Consider the following 19,837-nt stretch of genomic DNA (forward strand, 5'->3'; position numbering starts at 1 on the left):
TACCGAGAAGGCCCTCTGCCTGGTTCCCTGTAGCTTTGCTTCTCACAATGAGGGAACCGCCAGAAGGCCCTCGGCACTGGACCTCAGTGTCCAGGCAGAACGATGGGGGTGGAGACACTCCTTTAGGTATACTGGGCCGAGGCCGTTTAGGGCTTTAAAGGTCAACACCAACACTTTTAATTGTGCTCACAGTTAGTCTCTTGTTAGAGAGCTAAGCCACGTGGATGACGTGGTAAGCCAAACTATGGCTTAATTCAGTGCAACGCAGCAGCAAAATGACGGAATGAGCAAAGAAGCCATGAGCTCCTTTTTGGGAGCTCATGTGCTTTGAGTTCACACTATGTCATAGTTTGGCTTAACATGTTATGTGAACCAGGTCACTGTGTTCTTCCCATCATGGATTGCAAGCATTTGACATAGAAGATTCTAAATGCATGTGGATGCACACAGTTCTCATTCATACAGTGACAAAGCCGACTCCAGGACTATATCTACATTGCTTCTCCAGCAGTACCCCCATTCTTATGTGAGCTCTGCATTTATTTAATTTTAAAACAAGGATCATAAATTTCTGAGTCATATGTGGTGGAGGGTCGCGTGTGGGTCTTCACCTTGCCACACAGAAAATCTTAATTTTTGCAAATGTGTGAACTTGCCCTAAGTGGCATTCGGCAAATACATTAATTCCTTTCCTGTAGCAGACTCCTTGCCTGATTAATCAATGACCTTATTCTGGTAAGCATTTCTGTCAGTATCTGTCTTGCTAATAACTCTATTTAGCCTAGAGCATACGAGGCATCGACTTCCTCTTCAAAGATTGTTAAGTAAAAAAAAAAGTGTTGGTAGTAATGTGGGCATTGCTTGTCCAAGAACGTTAAGACCTCAGTCTGATTTTTCTAACCATAAAAGGCGATGTGTTATGTCTTCCTGTTTTGTGTGGCTGGGAAAGGAGTAAAACGAACTTTTATTGGAGAAAAATATTTCCGTTCAAACAGTATGTGATAGAATAATATTCCAGAAAAGAGCCTTTGCAGCAAATTGTTATTCACAATACATACTTTCTGGCTGCTAATTACTATACTAGTCCATGAACAACTATATACTATTCTAATTACTATATGTGCATGTGAAGACTCACAAAATAAGTAACTGTTTCTCCTGAATAGTCTTTTTTTAAAGTACAAAATAGGTTGAAGTGGTTGCTTGAAAACTTTGAAGATTGGTTTATTAGGTAGCCAGTTTAAATGATGGTGTTTCCTGCTTATTTCAAGTGACAGAAAACATGTGATCTAATAGATGATGAAGCAGTTAAAAGTATAATGCGGGAGAAACTGAACGGTACATGTTGCTAGTCTAAGAATCTGTTTCCTGTACTGCGTTTTGCATTTTGATTCCTGCATTGCAGGGGGTTGAACTAGATGACCTTCGGGGATCCCTTCCAACTCTGCAGTTCTATGATTCATTTGTGCCCGGGTATAAATGTAAATGCAGAATATTATGTGCCGCAGCATTGTGATAGCCTCTCCCATGGGGATAAGTTGCAGGAGGATGCTAACCAAAAACAGCAGCAGCCAAACAATTTATGATGTGAAAACCGTACATTTTGTTGTGAGAAAGAACAGGCTTTCTCAGTCTCATGGAAGAAGTTGGAGGGGGCAGGATTGCAATCAAGCTGCTCTGTGTACTTTTGGGAGGACATATGTACCCTGCTTTAAATGCCCAACATTATGGTGCTTTTTATTTTGTGTATTTATTACAGAGGCTGCGGGAGGGGCAAGACTTCTACTGCCTTTCTGATCCCTTTCCAAGAAGTGCTGTTGTCAAGCCTGTTTAGAATCATAATCTGTTAGGAAGACTGTCTGTGCCTGGCATTATTAATCCAGATTGGTTCTTACATCAGGTAGATAGTCTAGACCAGGAGTGGGGAACCTGTGTCCCTCCAGATATTTGTTTTTGTTTAGTCATTTAGTCGTGTCCGCCTCTTCGTGACCCCATGGACCAGAGCACGCCAGGCACTCCTGTCTTCCACTGCCTCCTGCAGTTTGGTCAAACTCATGCTGGTTGCTTCAACCATCTCATCCTCTGTCGTCCCCTTCTCCTTATGCCCTCCATCTTTCCCAACATCAGGGTATTTTCCTGGGAGTCTTCTCTTCTCATGAGGTGGCCGAAGTATTGGAGCCTCAGCTTCACGATCTGTCCTTCCAGTGAGCACTCAGAGCTGATTTCCTTAAGAATGGATAGGTTTGATCTTCTTGCAGTCCATGGGACTCTCAAGAGTCTCCTCCAGCACCATAATTCAAAAGCATCAATTCTTCGGCGATCAGCCTTCTTTATGGTCCATCTCTCACTTCCATACATCACTACTGGGAAAACCATAGCTTTAATTATACGGACCCTCCAGATATAGTTGAATTCAAACTCATGTCTTTATGGTTGATGAACAGGAAGAAGGGAATTGGTGGCCTGCAATATCTGAAGGGCCACAGGTCCCCAAGCCTGTTGTAGACTATCTTAGAATACACTCTGGTGTGTTTTCATCTTGCATCTCTTAAGGATATGATGCTTTCCTCTTTGCATTCACGAAGGTTACTACGTTGGTTCTGGGTAGCACTTGAACCCGAGCTACAATCAGACTTCTAAGCTAGCGAAGGAGTTATCAGCATAATTATGTAGAACTGTTATATGCCATTCAGCTCACCCAAGGCAAGGGGACATTTTGGAGTGGTGAAGGTCCTTGCCACATCTGTGCTCATTGAAGCGACCAAAGGATACAGGTTGTCAAATTGTTTTTGTCCTTGAGATGATTGCAATATTCATCTGCTGTATCTTCCATCCTACAACCTTAATAAAATGAGATATGGAGCGGAAGAGTTGTGGAAACTGAAAAGGTGCAAGTTCTGTTAGAGAAAGAGAAAGTTAAACTTGCCTCTTCACTTTGGAACATGCCTCCTAACATCTATCTCAATAGTAGAGAGCAGCAAGAAGGGGAAACAAGCAACACCAGGTGCGTGGGACTTGTGAAGAGCAGGTAGATAAGGAAGGGAACGAAGACATTTGAAAGCTTGTACAAGTTCACAAATGTGAGAAGCAACAGGGAGCCAATGTTCAGAGAAGTGTGGTGGGGCAAAATGAACTTTGCAACAAATGGAACATAAATTTCTTTTTTATCAGTTAGCCTCAACGAGTGAGTTTTAGTCATGAAGGTGGCCTATAAGTATTTTAAATTAAAAAAAAAAGATGAGCTGAAGAGTTTAAGATAGCGGAAAGAGTTTTGAAGGAAGAGACAGAAAGAGAAGAATAGGCAATATGAAGAGCAAAGCTTTCGCAGATGTGCTCACTTACTTGCTACTGGCAAACTCATATTTTAGCCTGTCAAGAGTAGTCCTCCTTGCCAGGCAGGACTAGTTGCTTATTTCTAGGGTTTGTTGCCAAATATAGGTAGCCTTCTAGGTTGGGCACAGTTTGGCATAGAACACACTAACTCATACCACGTTTGCATCACCCTAAGATAGTTTATGGGAACAAGATGTCCTTTTACCCCCCATGTAGGTATGCAACAAGGGTTGATCATATTAAGAAAGGTATCCAGAATATCTGGGCTTGTGATCACACCTGAAAGGGGCATTGCTTTTTTAAAAGTGCCAGATTGGGCAGCTGAAATGAAAAAGAAATGCATTTTGATGCAGGATGCACATTTTAAATACAATGAAAGAAAATGCTGTCCAAGAATCAATCCTGATAATATAAATAGCATTATGATGTGCCACTGAAAGATCTTAAAGCAAACAGAGCATACACAGAATGTGTCTTAACTTCTGCAGATTAGATGTCAAATTTAATACTAAATAGTAGTGTTTATTACTTGTACTTCACAAGATCAAGCCCTGTGTTATAACATTCTCAAGATTCCTTAGTATGTTGTCAGTTCTTATCTTTTCACATTAAGATGTCAGGCTCCTCAGGCAAGAGTTCATCTTTTCCTTTATGTCTTGAATAGCTCAAGTACACTGTCACCACTTAGCAAAATAATACTGCAAGGTTTATTCGAAACTGTTTGGTATAGGTTTAGAGACTTGTCATGTAGCTAAAATATGCTTTGAGTGTTTTACCTGCTGGCCAAACATAGGCACATGACTGTAATGTTAACTCATTCTTACTGCACTACCATCATAAAAACAAAAGATGCCTTTAGTGTGCATTGCATGATGCAAAGAAACCACCCGCATGGATGAACTTGAAACTGATGCACTGTTTTTCATTGTTGCTTTGGCTTCCTATGTTTGTTTTTGGGCATAACTATGATTGTTCTGTTGAGGACAGGAAAGACATAGGAACTCAACTGGGTCACCTCAATCTTGAGACGTTCATAGTATTCATGCAGTGTATATGGTTAGGGGATGGGAATTGAAGGAGCCTGAGCAGGGTGTTCACACAGCAGTATTGTTGATAAGGGTAGAAATATCCTTTAGCTAGACTGCAATCAGTTTGGGGGTTTCTACTCTTTGTTTGACAATATCGGATTGGTTACAGTAACTCAATGTGTCACTTTCTAAAATATTGTTTTGACATAATCTGGTGAAACTGTATGTTCCTTTAAAAAATACTTTGGAGTCCTGTTTATTGAAAGGACAGTAGTTTTCCCAGTAGATTATATCTAATGTAGCCAAGTATGTGTTTAGATTTATAGCTCTTCCTGTCTTTCAGGCTTAGGGAAATAATGCAGTGTGTTCATATGAAATGGGAATAATGGGCATAATCAAGAAGCTTTCCTGAGCGAGACTCATGTGCAGCTTCCATTCCTTTCAAGAGGGAAATAAGAACTTGGGTTGTGCCCAGTTTGTGTAATATGAAAGCCAACAATCTCAGTTTAAGATGATACGGGTTCAGCTTTGAATATTGGTTTCCATCTTATGGTGGTAATAGTGACCACGAAGTCCTTAGTTGAGACCCAGATAAGGGAGCATTTGCCATAAATATTGAAGTCCCCACCCCCAATATGTTAGAAGTTCACAATGCCAAATCCAGAATGACCTTTGCCAGTCCTGCTGCCTGACCAACTTCGTGGCTAAGCTGAAAATTCTGGATGATGATGATGATGATAATTATATGCCACCCATCTGACTGGGTTTCCCCAGCCACTCTGGGTGGCTCCCAACAAAGTGTTAAAAACACAGTAAAACATCAACCATTAAGAACTTCCCTGAACAGAGCTGCCTTCAGATGTCTTCTAAAAGTCAAATAGTTGTTTATCTGTCTGACACCTGATGGATCCGCAGCACAAGGTACAAAACTGGCCATGTTCCCTACTGGGTTCTTCTGTTGGAAATACCTGAGTCATCTGGCATGATCCTTCCTTCCTGAATGCCCTCTCTTGGCTAATGTTGTATCAGATATATGGCTGGAAATACTCTAGGTCAGGGGTAGGCAATCTAAGGCCGTGGGCCGGATGCAGCCCAATTGCCTTCTCAATCTGGCCTGCGGACAGTCTGGGAATCAGCATGTTTTTACATGAGTAGAATGTGTCCTTTTATTTAAAATGCATTTCTGGGTTATTTGTGGGGCCTGCCTGATGTTTTTACATGAGTAGAATGTGTGCTTTTATTTAAAATGCATCTCTGGGTTATTTGTGGGGCATAGGAATTCGTTCATTCCCCACCCCTAAAATATAGTCCAGCCCATCACATGGTTTGAGGGACGGTGGACCAGCCCCCTGCTGAAAAAAGGTTGCTGACCCCTGCTCTAGGTCAAAAGAAACCCTCTTGTTTCATCCATCCAAGGCTGTATAATAAGCAGCAGATTTCAAGTTGTGGAAAGTGGATATTTTACTAAATAGTACTTACTTCAATAGCATCATATCCAGGGTGGGGAACAGCAGCTGAGGGAATTCCAGAGGTGTGAGTCTTGCATTTCTTGAGGTTAGAGGAGGCCTGGGGCAGCTGATAACAGACTCAGTAGAAATGATCCCCACCCAAGTGCTGGTAAGTAGAAAGTAAGGTGTACTCATGGCATTCTTAACTCTCTCCTGAGTAGTGAGAGCTGGGCTCTTGCATTGAGCATGAAAGCTGCCTGAGATGGAGGGAGAGCTGGTGAAGCAACTCTTATTCCCTCGCAGTGAAGTTGTTGTCGCTGTTCAGTATATATTCTAAAAGCAACCACTTAACTTGGAAAGGAGCAGTGTAGTCTCTTTACAGCTTTTATCAATCAGTTTTATTCATTATGATGGTTTTTACCCCAGAAAGCTGTAAAATTGAAACAAAATAACTTTGCTGTGCAGATCCATGTGGTTAGAAAAACCTTTCCAGTATGTAAGCAAGTAAGGAGTTTTCACAATCTCAGCAAGAGCTTTATCTGCTGTTTGGGCATGATTTGATCTGAGCCATTTAGCTGCAGAGAATATGTTTTGTGGGCAGGGGGTGGGAATTCATTACAGTCTTTCTCTTTTCTTGGTTGGATCTTTTGTCATCAGGGACTGAGCAAAATAACTTGGACTCAAGGAAGAGTATTCAAAAGTATTTCTGTGTGAGAGAAATGGCACTCTTGCCTGAGCACCTCCAGGTTGTGAATTTCTGAGGTGCTGCCATAAGGTTTGCGAGCAAGAGCTGGTGGAATGGTTGTGATGGTTTTGCTGTTGAAAATTCCAAAATAAGCTATTTGATCCGATCAAATGTCTAGTTACTCTGTAGCAGGGTGGGTCCAAGATGTGGCTCAATGCCTTTTTGGGTGCCCTTCGGCAACATTTCCAAAGTTGGGTAAGCAAGCCACTGGACTTTGGCAAGGAGGCATGAGCGTCCTAGAGTCCTCCCACCTCCCTCCCAAAGCCTAGTTAGTGCTTTCCCAGTTTTGCGAAGGAAGTTGGAGGGCTCTAGAACCCTGTCGGAGCAAACACCTCCTTCCCAAAGCCCTGGCGCCTTTCATAGCTGGCTTTGGGAAAGCAGCATGAGGGCTGGGGGGGGGGGAGGCATCAAATTTTAGTCTTCCCCTCCCACCCCCACACAGGACAAAGCAGTGTGTGGCTCGCAGGTTCCATGTTGAAGCTCACGTGGTATGAAAACTTGGGCTGCCCTGTTCTATAGAGCATTAAAAAGCGTTATAATTTATGTAGGTCCTGCAGCTAGGTTTTGCACAATGAAGAATAAAAGAGACAAGCCCACTTGCGGCATTAGAAACCTGAAAGAAAATCCAAAATACCTTCCAAAGAGGCAGATCATGTATTGCATGGAATGCATGAGACACTGAAGCACTGATATTTTTTAAAAGCACCACTTCTTTAGAGTTGAGGAGGTGAACAGAGATATCTGTGTGTATGTGCCATTGTTTTAAACTATGTATGGGGGTGTGTATAAGGGTGGTTTTTGTGTTTCAGGCAGCCTGCAGTTCAACAGGCAACTTCAAGAGTGGCAGTATGACATACAGTGGTACCTTGGTTCTTGAATGGCTTAGTTGTCAAACAAATTGTCTCCCAAATACCACAAACCCGGAAGTAAGTGTCCCGGTTTGTGAACGTTTTTCGGAAGCTGAACATCCGACGCAGCTTCCACTTGAGCACAGGAAGCTCCTGCAGCCAATCAGAAACTGTGCCTTGGTTTTCGAACAGTTTCAGGAGTCGAACAGACTCCTGGAACAGATGAAGTTCAAGAACCAAGGTACCACTGTAATACACATCCATATTTCAGCGGAGGTATTTAAGTTCTGTATGTTAACTATGCTGTGGCACCACTGTGTAATTCATCCTTGGAGATAGCCACTCTCCCTTTTTCCATTGGTCAGTAACCTTGAAGCTTGTTTTTCAGACAAGGATGGACTGCTGCTCTCCAACAAGTTTGCATCTAAACATTGATTTCTCCGTCCTTCTTGTGTGGTTGGCATTCACTTTTCTGCTCTCTCCTGGAGCCCTAGTGAAGCATCTGTCTGCCCGCCATGCCCAGTAGAGTACCTTTGCTGAAAAATGCTCCCCTCAACTGCTTAAGATAGCTACTATAATTAAAAGCTTCTTGTATTGTCCAGCTAGCTATGTCTTTATTCATACAGTACATGGTACCTCGGGTTACATACGCTTCAGGTTACAGACTCCGCTAACCCAGAAATAGTGCTTCAGGATAAGAACAGAAATCGTGCTCTGGCGGCGCAGCAGCAGCAAGAGGCCCCATTAGCTAAAGTGGTGCTTCAGGTTAAGAACAGTTTCAGGTTAAGAACGGACCTCCGGAATGAATTAAGTACTCAACCCAAGGTACCACTCTACAGAGGAGCTTCAGTGCTAGCATATTTAATGGATAACTTGAGATGCAAGCCATGCTTTTCTCTGAGATGGAAAGAGGAGTGTGTCTTTGTAGGAGGCAGAAACTTGTTTCATATGTAGATATTCATAAAGTTGGAGCATGAAGAAATATTTCATACAGAACTGCTGTACAAAGGAGGAAGGGCCCAAAATCAAGCAGTGGAGTTCCATTTCAAGCAAGATTCCTCCATCTGATTTCAGGCAGTTTCCCCCTTTACTCCAGTTCCATGTTCAGGATCCCCCCACCACCACAAAGAAAAAACAACCTCTGGAGAGGGGAGGGGAGAGGAAAGCTTGTTTGCGCAAGCTGCCTTCCTCTCACGCAACCACTGCATACAACACAGTATTTTTAGCATCTAATATCTCCAGAATGAGGAAGCTGTCTCCAATACTGCCTATTAACACGAGGCTATAAATGTTAATAATGGAGGGGGGGACGCAGGCAGGCAGACAGGCAAATGGTGGTGTCCTTCAATCTAACTGGGCAAAAATGGTTAGGATAATTGTGTAGATTTGTGCAAAGAGCTGAACTGGGAACATGTACACACCCTCTCTGATGGGTGTTAGTTACAAATAATTATGGGTACTTGGTTGGCATAAATATTGCCTTTTGAAAAATCGGTATCCTTTCCTGAGTTTATACCTGTTTTTTGTAGGCTTCTTCGTTTCTCAGATCCTTACTATGCAACTTGGTTCTACTCCAAACACAAGGGGAAATGAATTATAGCAGTTGTAACAGTGTAGAGCAGATGTTTTGGTTGGACTGGCTATTAGCACTGTGACTCATCATAAATCCTCAGTTCCAGTAAGTTCCCAGTTTTTAGTTACAGTAGGTAGAAGGATGCAGGAAAACAATGTGTTCGTGCATTGTGCTTTGAATGTGTTTGGGCATTAGTTGCCAGGAATCTATTTTTTAAAAGGTTACTCTGTTGTTTAATGGCTTACATGGTCAAATAAAAAACAAATTGTGAAAGGTATCCTGAAACCTACATCACTACAAGTAACAAGAACTGGCGCATCGTTTAATGATCCTAATGGATAAAACACAAAATTCAGTTAAGAGAATTTTAGCATACTATACATTACGGGGAAATGATTACTTTAAAAATGCATTGTCATTAAATTATTTGTTTTTAAAAGAAACTTATACCCCCATCACTCCAATATGCACATGAGGCAGTTTACAAATGCAAGTAAAAACAATATCAAAATCTTTGCATAACGAATTGTGTGAGAGTTTTATGGTGAATGAAATGGTTTGTTGTTGTTTTTAAAATAGTTGTATGTTCTAAGCATCCTTCCCCCTCCCCCCTTAAAATCTGTGATCTTCAAAACTGGGAACAGTGGCTTTTTTTGAACTAGGAACAGTGGCAGGGAATTTTGAGCAGTGTGTATGATCACACGGCTTGTTCACAGTATAAACCATAAAGGTAAAGGTAAAGGGACCCCTGACCATTAGGTCCAGTCGTGGCCGACTCTGGGGTTGCGGCGCTCATCTCGCTTTATTGGCAGAGGGAGCCGGCGTACAGCTTCCAGGTCATGTGGCCAGCATGACTAAGCTGCTTCTGGCGAACCAGAGCAGCACATGGAAAACACCGTTTACCTTCCCGCCGGAGCGGTACCTATTTATCTACTTGCACTTTGACGTGCTTTCGAACTGCTAGGTTGGCAGGAGCAGGGACCGAGCAACGGGAGCTCACCCTGTCGCGGGGATTCGAACCATCGACCTTGTGATCGGCAAGTCCCAGGCTCTGTGGTTTAACCCACAGCACCACCCGTGTCCTTGTATAAACCATAGTGCCCCATAAATCTGTTCTGGGCTTCCCCCCATCCTCTGATTTAGTATGAATGAGTAGTGTGATCATACACTTAAAGAAGAGGGAGAGAGTCTATCAGACTAGGGGGGAGTTCTGTAAAAGTTGTGCCAACACTGAGATGACCCTGTTCCTGGATCCTACCAACTGTCCTTTCAGTGTGGGCAGTCAGTAAGCTGAGTGAGGGCAGTCACTGAGCTGAGACTTTGATCAAGTGGATTTATACAGGCGAAGGCAGCCCATCAGGGTGTCATTAACTTAAACTGGGCCTGTATACTAATAGGTAACCAGTGCCTTTGGTATAGAATCTTTGTGCTCCAGTTGCCACAGCCTGTTCAACATCCTGACAAGCCACTTTTTGTACCAGTTATCATTTCTGAACTCTCCTTGAAGGCAGCCCTGCATAGAAAGTGTTGCAATAGTCCATTCTGAGCGCGGTTAAACCACTAGGACATCGACTACCAATGTCAGATCTGCTTTCTTTGGTAGGTGCACTCTGCCTAGAGAAAATGCAGTTAAGTGTGCAAAACAATACATATGCAGCCCTGGGCTCCCCGATGTCTTGGGGTGTCCCCCCCCCCAGCAGATGCGGAGTAGACAGTGACAATGAAAAAACAGACATGCATATAGAAGTGACTCAGTATTATAAGCAGGCCTGCATGACCTTCAGGTCTTGTTCAGGCATGCTACAAATTCTTCCTGCAAGTGTCATCTGTGATACCTCTGGCTTGGTTTACCCCCCATAGGGTATTTCTCTTTCAAGTTGCGGTAATTAGAAAAAGGATTCCATTACGCTTACATAGTTGTATTGTTATCTCTTGACCAAATAAATAATTAAGTGTATATATTTATCACAGTATTTATATACCCCCCTCTTGCAAAGCTTCAGGGACATATAAACATTTAGGAGTAATACAAATACCCTACTGAATTATGGAATTAGAACAAACTGATTTATTCCCAAATTAAGACCATTGCTGCATCTAGCCCAGTATTGGGCCACAACTCTCCTGGATTTCAGACTTTCCCAGTCTTTCTACCAGTGAATGAACCTGATTACATTCCGCATGCAGAGCATGTGCTCTACTTCTGAGCCATCGGACTTTTGCCAGAATATTTATTCTCTGGGATGTTAGCAACACTGGAAAGAGATATTGCTTGGTTGCTCACGAGCCCTCTTCCAACTTTTAAAACAAAAACAGAGAAAGTCAAGCTGATTGAAACAACTGGAGAACTACATTTTTCAAATTTTGGGAGGGTCAGCAGAATAAGTCATGCACATGGCCAAATTTGCCATCTAGGAAACCATAAATTCACTTCCTTAATTTTAAAAATAATCTTGCATTCATAGTTGTGAAGGGCAAATTGAAATGGTGGCAGCAAAACTCAAGATTACAAATCATGAAGCAAAGAATCAACCCATATTCCTTGTTTGTTACAGTTATAAAAAAATTATTATTATTAAGAGCTGAGTTGAGTTTTGAGGGCAACAATTTCTGCAGAAGAATATTGTGACATGCCCACTAGCAGTAATTTGACATCTGCCATGTTCATAGCAATGACATGTAATTTATGTCGACCACATGCACCTAAAATATGCAGATTTGTCCCTGCTAATGTTCTGTTTTCCAGTGTGCCCCTCAGTGCTGAGCAAGTTGTCTCTCCACATTTTTTTTAATGGGTTGCACTTGCAGACTGCAAACCTCTTGAACAGGCCTTGGACTCTCTCCCATTATTGAGCTTATGTCTACTTTCAGTCTGAAGTTGTTTTCTTTTTGTGTATGTTTGTTTGTAGGATGCAAATGAAGACCCCGGGGAAGATGTTGCTCTTCTTTCCGTCAGCTTTGAGGATACAGAAGCTACTCAAGTTTTCCCCAAACTGTATCTGTCTCCACGAATCGAACAGTAAGTGCAGCACCTCATATATGATATTCCTGTTCTCATAACATTTAATTATACCACTTGCTGTTCATGCATGAAGTTTTGGGGGGCATCAAACCTCTCTGACTTTTAATTGTCAAAAGCCAAGATTATGATTGTAAGTGGCTGTGCTGGTAAATCCATGCAGTTTGCCATGCCAGATCCATCCTTAAGTATATAATACTATTAGAGCTGAGCCAGCACTGGCAGTATTGCAAGCAGCTTGTAGCTTCCTGAAATGGTATTGGTTGAAGGTTCCATCTTTTCTCTCTTTATTCCATTGACCACACCCCCCACCCAAGGGGATTTAAGGTGCAGAGATTTTTCTCAGATTTTTTCCATTAGGGGAAACATATAAAACGCCAGTGACAGGCTGATCATAGAATCACAGAATTGTCGAGTTAGAAGGGACCACGAGGGTCATCTTGTCCAACCCCCTGCAATGCAGGAATACTTTGCCCAACGTGGATCTCGAACCCACATCCTTGAGATTAAGAGTCTCATGCTCTACTGCCTGAGCTGTCCACTGCTTGTATGCCAGTCATCTGGTCAGTCAACGCACTATCCCAGTAGCAACTTTGACAGAATAGTACATGAAAAAACAGCAGTGAATAACCATAGCAAATGGCACAACTCACCAATGGTTCTAGCACCTATTAAAAATGAAATAAAGTAATTAAATGCTACCATTCAGCAATGTCACAGCTGCATGAGTGACAGCCCCAACTCATGCCTTCGCCCAAGTTGGGTGTCTTGTTAACCCTTTCATTGTGTTTTGCTATGCAGTGAATTTACATACTTGCAATGTGTTTCAACTGTAGCTAGTGGATATTTTTATTGAGAGGCATAAATCAAAGTGTCTGGAACTCTTTGGCTGTTGTGCTAGCTTGTGATCTCTGAATCTCAACTACTGTGGGAATGGGGTCAGAGTGATGTGAACCAGGAAGTGATGCTTGTTTCCCTGCCGCTATCTCTGTATGCCTGGTGCTGCGTCATTATTACATTGTGAGTAAGTCAGTAGCCAATCTTCCAACCTGTGGAGTCAGGAGTGAGGAATGCAATGCAACAAGCTTCATTCTGCAAATGGACAGAGCACTGGTTAAATTTAATTCTCACCTTTTTAATGCAGTATTTAACAGGGAATAGGATCAAGCTATTAAATCATTTTGTTCTATGTTGTTGTTGAATAGCATTCCCCCTAAACTATGCCCTATGAAGAATAGAAAAAGGCTTCTTCAGATTAAGCGGTATTTAGGCAAGCTGTAAGAATGCTTTTCTTAAAGTGCAGTTGGGAATCTGTGGTCTAAAAAGCTGTTTTGACCAAGCACATGAAGGAACATTTTACTTGAAAGTTACTGTGCAATACATTTAGCAGACTTGCTAATAAACTAATTTTGCTCCTAAAATGGAAGCATTGGAAGTGGTGGGGAAAATCCACCTCCTTCATTAGTTTTCTCTTCTTCCATTTTTGGAGCTGAGTGCATCTCTGTTCCTTTTCCAGCCCCCCCCCCCCGGCACTTTGTACTTCAGTCTTGAAAGGTCTGCTTCAGAGCTTCAGAGCTTCAGGCTTAAATGTACTTTACCTTAGAGATAAGAATCCGTGGAAAAACCTCTTGTTTTGCTTTACGTCTTAACAGATGAAGGCTTCCAAAGAGAAAGTTACAAGTTGTTAACCTGAAAGAAAGCCTCAAAGGCTTTAAAGGTTTCTAGTGTCCTTAAATGGACGCAGTATCTAAAGTGGAAGACCTGCTTCTTCAAATACCTAGTCTAGACATAGTTACAGGTAGGTAGCCGTGTTGGTCTGCCGTAGTTGAAACAAAATTTAAAAATCCCTTCCAGTAGCACCTTAGAGACCAACTAAGTTTGTTACTGGTATGAGCTTTCATGTGCATGCATACCAATACCAAATTTAGTTGGTCTCTAAGGTGCTACTGGAATGATTTTTTTAATATATATTTTTTTAGTCTAGACAGTGTAGGATATTGAAAGAAAGAAATGGTCTCAGGTAACTGATTGGACAAATACATCCTCCATAGGTTTGTTTTTATTGTAGATGTTAAATGTGCATACACTTGGATTGTGAATGCCTATGGGACACAGTGCCAAGTAATTTGCAAAAGAAGAAAGTGTAATTAGACAGGATTAATTTTTGATTAGGATTAATACTGATCATAACTGAAGGAGGCTTTGGGGCTTGGGAGTATTGCTGGACCTAGCTTTGAGTGGCCACTGTAGCCAGGTATGTTCCTTCCCCCAAAAAAGCACTTTGAGTGGTATATTGTGGTATATTCATAGTGTCTGCTTGAGAAATATGTGTGCCTGCCTACTACGGTCCAGTAGCCTAGTTGCAAGGCATCCTTAATACTCTACCTTTGAACAATGTCCAGGATGCTGACTACATTGTTAACTGGCTACAGCTTAGGACAACATACCTCCAACTCACAAATGACTGCTCTGGTTACCAGAGTTTCCAGAGCCAATTGAGAGTATTGGTTTTAGCCATTCAAGGCCTAAGTGGTTTGGACCTCAGATATTTGGGGGAACTCCACCTTCTCTGTACACCTCTGTGTGCATTAAGTTCTGCATTACTGCAGACCAGCATAAGTAAAAATGTAATCAGTGAGCTTAATCAGTCATAAGGAATGTTTCTCAAAAGCTGCTGTTTTCATTGAGAGGATAGGTCTCTGGCCCCAGGCCCATACATAGCATGAGGGAAAGGGTTAAACTCACCCTCTCTACGTGCTGTAATCCTGATAGTTATCAAATACAACGCCCAGTAGCCGCTGTTTTCATTTTTAAAACTATGCACATTAAATCAAATATGCATTTACCATCACATTTACTTTGACCCTATGACAGCTGCTGTCAAATTTAGCATCTAGTTAAGCACTTAGACATATTTTATGAAAATATATTGTTCAGACACCTTCAAACATTCTTTAGCAATAATGGGGTAATAAGATTTTAAATACAAGTCATAATGGTCTCATGTGAAAAGGTTAAGTGAAATGCATGTCATCAAGATTCTTTTAAGGAAGAAAGCACTAGAAATAATCTTTTGTTGACTTCCGATGCAAGCAAATTACCCAGTTTATTTCATTGTTTTAATGCTAGCTGATTATATTTGTGAAAAGGAAGGCCAGTGCTTCAGCAAGTGCTTGTTACAATGCTAATTGTAATCTCCGCAGTTGTTTATCTCGCATGAAAAAGTACAACTTTGACAATTTTGCTAGGAATACAAAAGTTCAGGATAGTTAATGGTCTGTCACCTTCTTTGGTGTAACCTCTACCGACTAAATTATACTACCATTTTATTTGGGGGGTAATTTGTGGTGTAAAAAGATAAAGGTAAAGGACCCCTGACAGTTAAGTCCAGTTGCAGGCGACTCTGGGGTTGCGCCGGTCATCTCACTTTACAGGCTGAGGGAGCTGGCGTTTGTCCTCAGACAGTTTTTCCGGGTCATGTGGCCAGCATGACTAAGCTGCTTCTGGTGCAACGGAACACTGAAACCAGAGCAGCGCATGGAAACGCCGTTTACCTTCCCGCCAGAGCAGTACCTATTTATCTACTTGCACTGGCATGCTTTCTAACTGCTAGGTTGGCAGGAGCTGGGACACAGCAATGGGAGCTCACCCCATCATGGGGATTCGAACCGCCGACCTTCTGATTGGGAAGCCCAAGAGGCTCAGTGGTTTAGACCACAGCGCCACCCGCATCCCAGTTTGTGGTGTAGAAGAGGGTAATTGCAAAGATCGATCCATCTCTTTTAGATTTATGATTGGTGAATTTTTAAGGTAAAGTGTATACAAAAATTTTTTGCAAGGAGAGAAAACTACTCAAGAAACTTTGTTAAATTTGAATAATTGCTTACTTAATTTTTATCAGGTATTTCTGAACTGGCAAATCTTTGCTTCATGTTTAACATCTTCATGAAACATGAGCAGTCACTTGCAGTGTTCAACTTTGTGGTACACTTATCCTCCTGAAAGTTAACGGTTTAAATGTAGACTTAATCCATCATGGAGCCTTGGCTTATCAAGTCAAACTGCCACTTGTGATCACTTGACACTCATACAATATATCTACTTGCATGTAATTTTGTCAGAACATTAGAAAGCCTCCAGAAACCTAAAAGGTATGCTTTAGTGGCTAGAGCTCTTCCAGATTCTTGCTGTGTACTTTATATAAACATATTCACAAGGCAGAGCTCTGCCGCATCAGTTTTGAAACATTAACCAAGAGGTATTTACTCCAAAATTAAGAAAATGTATCTGATATCTGTCTTAACAAGCAAAATTATTATAATGGGTCAACTTTAGTGAGCTGTGCCAGATATAATAGCTGTAAACCCTGCTTCTATGTTTTCCCGCACCAGCAGCCCTGTGTTGCACAGAATAATTGGGTGCAGTTTATAGATACAGCTGCTGCAAGTGGTCATGAAACAGAAAAGAGCAAGAACCCACTCCCTTCTTCCAAGATGGAGGCACGTTTAACAAAGAGAAGGAGTATGCGTATCAGGAAGGATGAAAAAAAAAGTTCTTGGTCTCTTCTTAAAAATAGGTGGCCCCTGGCCTCCTTCTCCAACTTACAAGTCAGAAGAAAGGGAAATTTTAATGAGATCACAAGCAGCCTGCTCTTTTTTTAATCCCATGTTAGGTCCAAGGAGTACCTTGGAGACAGCGACCACAAGTCTTAAAACTGATATTATTAAATAGGTGCTGGACACACATGGTGATTAACCGCATTACTGTTATTTGGCAATGGCAAGGAGGAAGGAGTCTGAGTGACTAACATGGATTTTGAGCATCAAGTCATTCAGCAACAATGTTGGGAATGGAGAGACATCAAATTCCTGCTGCCTCCCTTTAAAACATTTTTAAAAGCACAGTGTATTACAGTTAGCAGCACCAGGAGTTGCATGTTTACATTTCTATTACGCTAAACACTGATTTATTGTTTGACTCACACTATCCAACTGTTTCCAAATTTGAGCAGCAAATGAAGTTCATTTCCAAGTGATTTAGAGAGTGAACCAGTTTCAGGAACATAAATCTCCGGGGAACTTTTTTCCATTTGGTAGCCTTCTCTTTATTACCAGTATATTATAGCTTCCTCTGGCTTCCAGTATGCTTCAATATTTAAAAGTGTCATATCAGGAGATCCATCTGGCAAAATCACAGCTAAACGGAGGAACTTTTAGAAATAGGTAGAGGGGGCTTATTAAAATATAAAACAAAATTTTAAACAACAGTACAATCTGAAATGTAAGTAGAAATCTTAATCAAATGGTTTAATTTTTTTGCTGGTCAAGTCAGGTACAGTGGTACCTCAGGTTAAGGACTTAATTCGTTCTGGAGGTCTGTTCTTAACCTGAAACTGTTATTAACTTGAAGCACCACTTTAGCTAATGGGTTCTCCCACTGCTGCTGTGCCGCCGCCGCGCGATTTCTGTTCTCATCCTGAAGCAAAGTTCTTAACCCAAGGTACTGTTTTTGGGTTAGCAGAGTCTGTAACCTGAAGCGTCTATAACCCGAGGTACCACTGTATTAGTGATAGATTTACAGGCCATAGCCCTTTGGGGTCTCCAGGATTTCATATGCTTCACATTATGTGTATATCTGCCCAGAGTGGGAATTGTGTCCTTGCTAAATAAGACCCACCATAACCGTATTTGCTGGCACAGGAAGTCCTGTGAGGGAGGCTGGAAGGAATTTCAATTCTGTAGCAGCAAGTCAACTTCAAAGTTGTTCACATGACCCTGCCTCTAAATGCTTCTGTGTGTTCTGTAGTCTCTCTCAGACAGTGTTGGAAAAGCATTTGGAGCTTTGGGTTTGCTGCACATATGTATACTAATTCAGCGGTGTAGGTAGCTGCTGCTGCCGCTGCTAATTTAAATAAGTCAGTTTCTGTAGTGCTTTATGAACACAATCTCCTTGACCTTGTTTGGCATTTGTGCAGTAAAGATGGAGAGCCTGACATGATCTAAGCATGCTGATTTCTAAGGACATGTCTCCCTGGGTGGGCCTGTTTTGCATTTTGTTGGCATTTTAGGCCTCCTTTAGAGCTTTTGTAATATTAGCTCCTCCGGGAAATAAAGCCCTGGCAGCTAGTTTCACCTCGGAACAAGTCTCTAAAAATTGGTTCCTTGTTGAGCTTAGTGGACTTTGTAAACAAATTATGCAGCCATTAAAAAAACACATGCAGCTGAACAAGTATGGTGTATGTATGTTGGGCTCTTTGCATTTGCATAAGCATTGTGTCCTAGTCTTTAATATGATCTGCTCTGAGATTGTTTGCAATAGAGGACGAGATATAAAAGCGAGAGCCTATACCTATATGCAGCGTTAGCATGTTCATATCCAAGCCAACTAAAATGTCTGGATAACCAGTATATTAGTTATAGCCCACCCTTCATTAGATGATGTTAATTTCCAGCTACTTGAAACACAGGCAGCTGCTGCAATGCATTCATTGCTATTGTTTGTTTACACAGGACCTTTTTCCTAACATCCTCGTCAAACATTTCATAATGCACTACATACATGCAAACTAGGCAAGATTTCCAATAAGCTGTCACCCTACAATCAGCTATAAATGACTCCTTTTCACATTCACTGTTTTCCTCCTTGCTCATCAAACATCTCTCTAAAGATAACTGGGTGAAAGCATCTAAATATTACTACTTGCTTAAGGGTTGTTTGCATTTATATAACAGCATGTTTCCATAAATACTTAATTCCAAGATAGATTCACACATGACTTGATTTTTTTCTCCATCAGTTTTTTAAATATATATATTTCATTATCAAGCTGTGTGAAATAAAAAAGCTAAGTCCATACATTTTGGGCTGTGTGTGTGTGTGTTTGTAACATTGCCCATAATGCTGAAAACTTTTTGAACTTGGAATTCCATCTTGAGTCACATAGATCCCTCCTGGCCTTCCTCCCAGACCCCCGCAAAAAGAACATCTTGGCCCCTAAAAGCTAAAATATGAATTTTGCTCTATGAAAACTTCTGCTGCTGGGCATGTTTTCTCAGGAAACCTACACACACACACACACACACACACACACACACCCTATCTTATAGGGCTGTCTCCATGCACACATGCGTGCATGACTGAATAATTCTAATTTCACTGTTTCTAAACTGATAAAATACTAAAAACTGTAAACAGATCACTTTATTTTGTTTTGACTGACAGACGAGAGAATTTACAGATATATTATTTATAAAGAAACTTGTGATCCGTAACATTTTGCTATATGTTCTCAAAAGCTTTGGTTATAATTCAGCTGGTATACAAATCAGATTTCATAAAGTTGTACATCATATTGCTTAAATGCTCATTAAAATGTTTATAAGGTGAGGATCCCGTGCTGGCAATGTCTGCCAGCTGGAATGCATAAGGCGGCAAAGGTCAGTAAGTGGTATACAAACACAGCTGTATACAAGTAAGGCAAGGCAAGTAAGCTGCTGGTTCAGAACCAACACTGTAGAGAAGCAGAAGATGTATCAGAATTGGGCAAAAGGACATGGAGATTTGGAGAAAAGTAGCCAGAAAATGGGGACATGGGTGGCGCTGTGGGTTAAACCACAGAGCCTAGGATTTGCCAATCAGAAGGTCGGCGGTTCAAATCCCCACGACGGGGTGAGCTCCCGTTGCTTGGTTCCTGCTCCTGCCAACCTAGCAGTTCAAAAGCACGTCAAAGTGCAAGTAGATAAATAGGTACCACTCCGGCGAGAAGGTAAACAGCACTTCCATGCGCTGCTCTGGTTCGCCAGAAGTGGCTTAGTCATGCTGGCCACATGACCTGGAAGCTGTA

General features: G+C 41.6%; 1 protein-coding gene across 1 annotated transcript in view; it reads left to right on the forward strand.

Moving 5' to 3' along the window:
- Positions 1-19,837, forward strand: part of BABAM2 (BRISC and BRCA1 A complex member 2) — a 134,848-nt gene that overhangs the window by 42,085 nt on the left and 72,926 nt on the right. The window contains exon 7 of the mRNA XM_083497233.1: positions 11,885-11,994. Coding sequence (XP_083353359.1) covers positions 11,885-11,994 — 110 coding nt within the window. The remainder of the gene's footprint in view (positions 1-11,884; positions 11,995-19,837) is intronic.

Source organism: Podarcis liolepis (assembly GCF_965112155.1).
Source record: "Podarcis liolepis genome assembly, chromosome: 3".
In the NCBI taxonomy this organism is placed as follows: Eukaryota; Metazoa; Chordata; class Lepidosauria; order Squamata; family Lacertidae; genus Podarcis; species Podarcis liolepis.